This window comes from Nuphar pumila, chromosome 9 (assembly GCF_984573655.1).
Source record: "Nuphar pumila chromosome 9, dmNupPumi1.hap1.1, whole genome shotgun sequence".
NCBI lineage: Eukaryota > Viridiplantae > Streptophyta > Magnoliopsida > Nymphaeales > Nymphaeaceae > Nuphar > Nuphar pumila.
Window position 1 is genome coordinate 112729759 of NC_143257.1, and position 9115 is coordinate 112738873.

At 38.2% G+C, this 9115-nt stretch overlaps 1 protein-coding gene across 1 annotated transcript; it reads left to right on the plus strand.

Moving 5' to 3' along the window:
• Nucleotides 1-284: 284 nt before the first annotated feature.
• On the plus strand, nucleotides 285-6369 carry LOC149828910 (small ribosomal subunit protein uS11y-like). The gene is made up of 6 exons (XM_090017797.1): nucleotides 285-373; nucleotides 4273-4395; nucleotides 4592-4637; nucleotides 5147-5232; nucleotides 5672-5801; nucleotides 6061-6369. The coding sequence occupies exons 1-6, from the start codon at nucleotides 371-373 to the stop codon at nucleotides 6126-6128; spliced, it is 456 nt and encodes a 151-aa protein (XP_089873923.1). The 5' UTR covers nucleotides 285-370; the 3' UTR covers nucleotides 6129-6369.
• The last annotated feature ends 2746 nt before the right edge of the window (nucleotides 6370-9115 follow it).

Consider the following 9115-nt stretch of genomic DNA (forward strand, 5'->3'; position numbering starts at 1 on the left):
TTTTAAAATTTCCTCAAAAGCTTCCATCTACCAATCATCTATCCGTATTGTCCTTCCTGTCTTTGTGAGATAGGAATCATAGGATCTGATTATATATCCGGATCTCATATAAAAACTCCACAATTCCAGACATGTCAGGCATTCGAAACGGATCTCCCACCGAGACCGATCCATTTTCAACCCCGAAGTGGTCAAATGTAACAAATCAAATGGTTTTTTCGGTATTCTCATAAAAGAAACCCTAACCTTCGGAAGCTATCTATACATATATATCTAATGCGTTAAAGTAGCAGTTTTCTCGCAGCTAGGGTTTTGAGAGAGAGCACGCCATCGCCCGGGGTTCCCGACCTCCCCAACAAGAGGGACCAAAATGGTGAGTTCTTCTTCGTCTTCGAGATCTTCTCTTTTGCTATTGAATCCTTTTTCCCTCTGATTTTGTTGCGATTCTGCACTGCTTCGGAGTGTTGATAACTTGGGAGCTTGGGGGTTTCTGTCTTGGTTTCGGAAAAGGGGAGAGCCTAGAGCAATGATTATTGATTTCGTTATTTCGGTGCTTATATAGTTTTTAAAAGATTGGGTCTTGCAAGGATGAATCAGATCCGGAGGACGCATGTCTGTGGAAGTGATGTTTGCGGAAGATTCCTTTAGTTTGCTTTTTGTTTGTTTATTTGTTTATTTTTGGTATTTTGGCGTATAGATGGCGAAAACGATAGGATTCGAAATTGTAGTGATGAATTGTTGGGCTTTTTGCTGGTGGTTTTGGAGGTGGGTAGTGTATCAATTAGGGATAATCGCTCGATATGGTTCTGATTGTATGGTTTGTGGTTTTTGTTGTTGCTGCTGTTGTGGTTTTCACTGATAGTAGTGGTAATGAATGAATTTTGTAACATCATTCGTGTTTATGCGTGTTGGAGTCTGCGTGTTTTCTTTTTTTTTAATTTTGTTTTTGATAACCTAAATGGGATTGTCCTGATGGGAGTCGAAGGCTAGATCATGGATGTCTTGGATAAGATAGTGCCGCACCATGATCCCTGCCCAAATTTGATCCATTTTCTTCTAGGACCTGAAAACCATAGGTTAGGATGTGTGGGGTCAGCCGGCGTCATTGATGGTTCTTTCCCAGTTCTACAGTTTGTTCTCAGAAGGACCAGATTGCTCCTTTCACCGGTTTGTTCTTTTGCTTGCTTCTCTTGTCAATGAATCCGAACATAGTCCTCAAGCTTCAGTTATTTGGTCTTCTCTTCCATTTTATAAAACATTGTGCTTTAGGTAGTATTTATGGAAGCATTCAACACTCTTATTGTGATTGTACTTGTGCACCCACACATCTGGCATGCAGTACTGAGCTTGAAATTGTCTTCTGCCTGGGTTATTCTTAATCAGTTTGCTTTTTTTTTTTCAATTGGCTTTTGAAAAAGCTAGTTATATTTTCCACTTCCCTCAAATGGGGTGCTGGTTGAATGAGAACATATATTTAAATGCTGTTGCTGGTTGAATGAGAACATATATTTAAACACTGCAATGTTGTGAATATCTTTGAGGCGTAGTGAGGCGTAAGACCCACTCATGAAGCGAGTCTTAAGGCATAAAGGGTAAGCTTAAAAAAAATATTAAAAAATGTGATCAAATAAAAAACAAAAATAAAGCTGTATAATTTATGTACTATTAATGAATAATTGGATATTAAAAGTAGAATCTAAACTAAATTATAAAACAAATTCCAAGCAATGACTACAACACAATAATTTAACTGATCGAACAAAGAAGATGTAATTATTTAACCAAGGAACAAGAGACAATTAATATAAATACAACATAAAGACAATTAATAAACACTCTTCAAGAAGATCACAATAACTAGCAATAATCATTCTACATACTTGTATAAAGGACAACATAATGCGACAAACCACACATAGTTATACATAGTAAACACTTAGATAATACAAATAGCATGCCGTTCGTATAAAGCACAAATAATCAGCAAATCAATGAATTACTAAATCTCTATATATAATTAATTAATTAACAAGAACAAAGTAATCATTCTACATATTTGTATAAAGGACCACATAATGCTATGAACCACACATAGTTATACATAGTAAACACTTACATAATACAAATAGCATGCCGTTCGTATAAAGCACAAATAAGCAACAAATCAATGAATTACTAAATCTCTATATATAATTAATTAATTAACAAGAACAAAGTAATTTTCTTATTAATAGGCCTAATTGTTCAAGAAGAACAGGCGAAGAAGAAGAACAAAAGAAGGGAAGAAGAAAAATGAGGGAAGAAGAAGAACAGAGGAAGGGAAAAATAGGCACTTGTGCTTCATTGGTGTGTCTCAAGGCAAAAAAGGCCTTGCTTTCCCTCGAGGCGTGCTTTTCACAACAGTGAAACACTGTATTACAAACATAATGGCTTGTTGAGAAATTCCTTATCCTCATTCTAGTTTCTTTATTCAAGATGTTTACATTTTACCTATTATAATATTACTTGTGTTATTCTTCTTTAGTGCATCTGCATTTTAAGCTTGTCATGGATTGAGTGTGATGTAGTGTTGTTAAAAATGTGATTGAGTGTGATGTAGTGTTGTTAAAAATGTGCCTCAAGGCCCAGGCCTCGCCTTGAGGCAAGGCCCTTTGTGCCTTGAGGCACACATATAAATCCTAAAATTAGTGAGGCGCATGCCTCATGGCGAGCCACATTTAAGCTTGAGGCTTGCGCCTCAGTTTTCAAGTCAAATGGGGGTCAAAGCCTCCATTTGAAAAAAAAAGGAGGCCTTGATTGATTAGGGCCTCTCCTTCTTGTCTCTTGTCTCTCACCCTCCTCCCTCTCATTGTCTCCCTCTCTCTCTCTCTCTTCTGAAAAGAGGAAGAAGAAGAATATGGTGGCGTCACCGTCCCTTTCTCAGTAAATCTCTCTCTCTCTATCTCTCTCTGTTTCTCCCTCTCTCCCTCCCTCTCTCACTGTCTCCCTTTGTTTCTCCCTCTTGGTCTCCCTTTCTCTCTCTATATCTCTCCCTCTGTCTCGACTCTCTCCCTCTCTATATGTCCCCCCCCTCCCCCTCTCGTTGTCTCACCCTTTCTCGCTGTCTCCCTCCCTCTCTCTTTCTCACCCTGCGAGCTTTATCTGATCAATTTGACATCATGGATGTGTTAAACATGGTATTTTTAGGAAATCACAATTTGGATCAAGTTGTAATGATGTAAAAGCATGATTTTTTCAATTGTGAAATGTTGGTATGTTGCATTTCTTTTATTTATATTTTTACATATTTTCAAAGGAATTTTGTAAGTTTTAAAAAAAAATGAGGCCTACGCTTTATGCCTCATGGCTTATGCCTCACTTCAGTTTTTAGTGGAGGGCTACGCTACGCCTCAACGCTTTTCACAACATTGGTGTGATGGTGAAAATGGTTAATGTACCAAAGGTTGACATTGTTGTCTTTTTTCCAGTCCAAATATTATTTTTCAATTTTTGTGATAGTTCAGGCTATTTGAACCCTGAAAGTGGAAAATGACTTAGATTAAATGAAAAAATCTTTGGTAATTTGGGGTAGAGGGTGCAAGTTGTTCTCGCCTCTTTTTCTTTACTGTTTTTCTCCTTATTCCACTGGAGTGAGCTCCTTATTTTGCTGGAATGAAAAATCATAGAAAACAGTGGGAAAGGAGGAAGCTCTTATGCAGTAACAACTTTAACATTTGTTTAAGGAGAATATCCCTCGGACATGAATGCAGGATATAGCTGATGAAGGGATGGTGAAGGTGGGATGCCTGTGCATGTGTATATGCAGTTGATGCTTATATGCTATGCATGTAAATATATGTATGGGACATTTATTGACCTAAAGGTGATCAAGTTTTCAAACTAATTATATGTTTGAACAAACAATTACCAATAACAAAAGTAATAGTGACGTAGTAATACATTTTATTGTAATATTTTGGTTGTAAGATCAATAACATCTTCATCAAATACACCAGCCAAGATCATTGACTGCAGCACTTCTAGATGTTATATTTAAGAACGACCAAAAGGATTAAGAGCTTCAATCTGTGGGATCAAACTTATTAGGCATCTATATTGAGGGCTCTTCTTAGTCCACTGATCAATTCCATTTTTCTCTCTTAATTGTATTCTTTTGCTTGGAATACAAATACTTTAGTTTAACATGTTTATATTATATGCTGAATGTTATAAATTAACCATACTTTCATCCACTAATGCTAATAATAATGATTGCCTACTGGTGGATGGCAGTCTGGAAGGAAGAAGACTCGAGAAGTTAAGGAGGAGAATGTGACACTAGGACCCAATGTTCGGGAGGGTGAACATGTGTTTGGGGTGGCTCATATCTTTGCCTCCTTCAATGATACTTTTGTGGTTAGTTCCTTTACCTTCATTCTCCAAAGCATGGGCCTGGGCCTACCTGATGATTGAATCCTTGAAGTTTGTATATCTGGATATTTTCACAGTTTGCTGTCTTTTCAAGTTTGTAAAACACGATTTTTCCTGGTTTAAGGTATCTCGTTTTTACTTGCTGATACTCATATGAATTGATTGGAACTGTATTTTGCAGCATATAACAGATTTGTCTGGAAGGGAAACTCTTGTAAGAATCACAGGTGCTTGTTTTTTTCACGAATCTCCCTCATTTTTTGTTTTAGTAACAAGTACTGCATGTGAAAAAACTTCTTTGGATGGCATCATTGGCATGTTGCTTTCTGATTCCATAATTAAGTCCAAACTTGTCAACCTCAGTCAAATGGGAACATTGGACCACCGAGTCACTGATCTATTATTTGGGTGACAGGACTTGGCATTGTCATGAGCTAGTGTGATTCATTCTGTGTGTTTTAGTGCACAATTAGTAATTATATTGGTAGTTCTGTGGGGCTTTTTAGTGAACTTAATGTAAGCTGTTGTTGCCCATCCCCTTGTCACCATGGAACCTGCACAAAGTATGTGCCCATGCATTGGACATTTTGTGTTCTCTGTTGCTTCACTCCAGCCATGCATTATGCTAGTGTATCCTGGCATTCTCTAGCAACCCAGGTCTCTCTTCAGTCCGGATATGCCATTCCCAATTGCTAGGCATGTTGAACTAAGTGAAAGTGTGTTCATTCCGTGACAGGTGGCATGAAAGTCAAAGCTGACAGAGATGAGTCCTCCCCTTATGCTGCCATGCTTGCAGCTCAAGATGTAGCTCAGCGTTGCAAGGTATTGATTTCCTTGACTAGCCCTTTATCCGGTTGTAGCAATTGCATAATTGTCTGTGGTAGGTGTGTGGATCTTCTTGGATCTGTGGTTTAAGAGATGAGTCGGATGATTAAATGGGGCTTGAGTAGGCTGTTATATGGAATTTGTTTGGCTCTTATGGGTCTTGGTTGTCTTGCCACGAATTCTCCCTCATATGATTCAAAGTCTTTGGACAGGCTAAGTTGTTTAGTTTTATATTTGAGTCAAATGAGTTCACTTGATTGTGCTCTAACTTGGTTGTGGAAACCAACCCCACACACTGTAATCTTAGTAAAATGTTTGCTTTACTCAGATCCTACCTGGTTCTTCCTTTATCTTTTCTTCTCCTAAATCTTCTTTTCATAGAAATTGTTTGGATCCAAGGTCCTTATCACATCTGACACTGTATTATGCCTTGCAGGAGCTTGGCATTACTGCTCTTCACATTAAGTTAAGGGCAACAGGTGGGAACAAAACCAGGACTCCTGGACCTGGTGCACAATCAGCTCTTCGAGCTTTGGCTCGTTCTGGAATGAGAATTGGCCGTATAGGTACGAGCAAATATGTTGAATTGCATATTTCTGTGCTTTTATTTTTTCATGTTTTGAGGGGGGAAACCCCAGATTAAGATTTTTACCATGAAACTTGGAAATTTTCAAAATTCCCATTTTGTCAATCAAAAGATGGGCCTCGACCAATAAGATTGATGAAGTAGCAACTAATTCAAAGAACCAAATTCTTTTCGATTGAATCCCCACTCTGTTCGTTATGTATGATTGCGTGGGTATTATGTTTGTGGCTCTGTTACAGAGGACGTGACCCCCATTCCTACTGATAGCACCAGAAGAAAGGGTGGACGAAGAGGAAGAAGGCTCTGAACTTTCCACTCTTTGGTTATTCAGATATGTTCGAGGTGAAGGTGGCCGTGGAGTTTATATTAGTGAATCCCTTCAATTTTCCTTTTCTCTTTCTTGGATACATTTTCCATTTTTCCTGAAAATTGCAAATGAAAACAATGGGTTTATTTCTGAAGGGAAGTGCTTTCTGTTGTCGTGGTGGTAGCTTTTTGAACCTAGGAAAGACCATATTGATTGAGTTGAGTTTTTGTTTACTTCTCAACATTGCTTAAGCATTTTAAATTGCAACGTGTGTGTGTGTGTGTGTGTGTGTGTGTGTGTGTGTGTGTGTGTGTGTGTGTGTGTTGGCCAACATGATTGCCTAAGCTCGTTCCGTGGTGGACAAACCCATGTTTTGTGTTTGCATGGTTTTTTTTTTATCAGAGAAAGCTGGGGTTAGGTTGTTTTTTCTTTTCATGAAGGTTGGTATAACCACCCTTGGGATCAGAGACCTAGTTGCACTGGCTAAGCCTGCTGTATTTATGGTAATTTTCCCGACGTTTTTAACCTGTGGTGCACCCTCCCAGGGAGGCGCTCAGCTTGGGCTGAGCAATGGCTTATCCCTTGACTTTTATCCGTTGCTTTGATTAATGCAAAGGGGTTTGACACTATGAGAATGAAACCCTAACCACCTGACCACCCGTCTAGTGGTTAAGACCCGTTCCACTGCACCAAACTCCTTGGGAACTGTGTTTGCATGACTTTTAATGGTATGAATTCTAACACTTTATTTGCTCACTTGCTAAAGTTGGTAGACAGTGAGGTAGCCTTTCGTGTGGTTATTTGCACAAACTGGCTGGTGCTCAATTTGGATCCTCTAGAGTTTGAGTCCTGGCCATGTTTGGGCTCCGCTGTATGTTCGTTGGTCCTGTCTGGACATTGCTGGCTGGGTACAGAGATTTTCTTGACAACATTAAGGGTCTGTTTGGGAATGGTAGCTTGGATGGACGTTTATGGAGTTTATGCATTTGAGGAAGGGGCAGCTGCTTTGCCAGCTATCCATCCTTAGTGTAAATACAAAAGAGAAAGGGCCTCACTTTCCATCCCAAATGCATAAACGCCCATCCCAGTGCTGAGATTCCAAACAGGCATTAAGCAATGTCAAAATCTAGCCCAAAGATTCAAAAAGACACTATTTTAAGTCCATTCGAATTTATTTTTATTATCTGTAACAATTTTTATTTTTTTAATAGCATGTGTCATATGATGTAAAAAGGTGTCGATTCAAAAACTTTTTCTATTTGCCTAATGAACTGATTTTAACGTTGGTCTTGAGTGTTTTTTGGTTTTTATCTCAGGTGTTCCAGACACCACTGTTTCACGGGTGGGGTGAAACATTGCTGGACACCTAAGGGTCTGTTTGATTGATTGTTCAAGCTTGGACAGAGCAGTAGATATTAACATGCAACACATGTTTTGTTTCTTCTATAACAACTGTACTATGTTCAATGTTTGTTACGATTGGATGAGAAGTTGTGTTTCTTGTGTTTGGTGTTTGATTTATGAACAAATTGGACACATGGATGATGAGTAGGATAACTTTGTTTTGGACCGTGTGATCTATCTCCACCATGAGTGTTTAACATGTTTATTATGGATTTTAGTTCTGGGGCTGAATCTTGAATTGGATTCAAATATAAAAAAATATTTAAAATTTGGATAATATGAGAAAAAAATAAGAATTGAATCTAATTATGAAAGTTTATAAAAAAAATCTGAATTTTAGCCTCTAATATTCATCTTAAATTGGATCCATGTATCAACAAATGTTTAAATTTTGCATAATTTGATAAAAATAGTAATTCATATTTTTTATATACAAATAGAAAACCCATAAATAAACTGTAAAACCCTATAAACTGCAAGAAAATAAATCATAAATAAACCATAAAATCAAACAAACCTTAAACTACCAGAAAAATAAATTATAAATAAACCATAAAATAAAAAACTATAAATAAATCATAAAATTAAAGAAAAAAATAAAATATAAACCCCTAAATTAGAAGAAAAATAAAATATAAAATCAAAGAAACTATAAATAAACTATAAAAACTAAATATAAAAAACCATAATTCAAACCCTAATAAAAAAAACCCTAATCAAATATAAAAAACTCTAATCAAAGAAATTTCTTATTTTCAAACCATAAAATTAAAATATTAGAAAGGCCCTAATTCAAAACCATAAATCGAACCCAAATTTGAAATCCATAAGTTAAGCCCTAAGTCAAAAAGCTCTCAATCCAAAACCCTAAATGAGAGATAGAGAGAGTCTTTGCCGGTGAAAAGGGTGTGGAACCCTGAAACAGCGTTTTTGGGATGCAGCAGATGAGTGTTCTCTGTTTGAATGCGGCCATCCAGACATGCCGGATACACAATCAAACACGCCCTAAAGGGTGTCCTGCTGGACATATGGAACACCATATTTCAGCTGCCATGCGCATCTGACGTTGGAGTTGGGCACTTGGAGTGTGGACATAAGTGACCCGCTGACGCCGCTGTCTCTTCAATCAAACGTCCCTTATGGCTTGGCGTACAATGCTTGTGTGACCAGACAAGGCTAATGATGCAAACGGGTCACTCTTTACCGTGTAATCGTTACTGAATCTGACCTAATTAAAATACTTTTCTTAGTTAGATTGGCTAGTTAGATTTGCAGACAGATATTTAACCTCACACTGATCTGGGTTTGCATAGCTTAAATAACTGACTGAGGATAAAAGTAAAGGGGTAAACCCTTGCTCGGTGGAAGCTGGGGAACTACCTGGGTGCAAGGGGTGTGCCACAGGTTTACACTATCGGAAAAGCGATCGTAAGTATGGCAGGCTTAGCCAGAGTGGCTAGGTCTCTAATCTCCAGTGTAGGGATGTCAGTGGACCGGGGGAAAGCGGGGGCCCGCCCCGCCTCGCCCCGTTTGGACCGGGGATGAAGGGTATGAAACAGGGATGGAGGCAGGGACGAAGGTTA

What these genes read in the sequence shown, in the direction of transcription:
- LOC149828910 (XM_090017797.1), top strand. An exon ending in ATGTAGCTCAGCGTTGCAAG is followed by an intron (nt 5,233 to 5,671) that starts GTATTGATTTCC and finishes TATGCCTTGCAG; the next exon opens with GAGCTTGGCATTACTGCTCT. An exon ending in AATGAGAATTGGCCGTATAG is followed by an intron (nt 5,802 to 6,060) that starts GTACGAGCAAAT and finishes GCTCTGTTACAG; the next exon opens with AGGACGTGACCCCCATTCCT.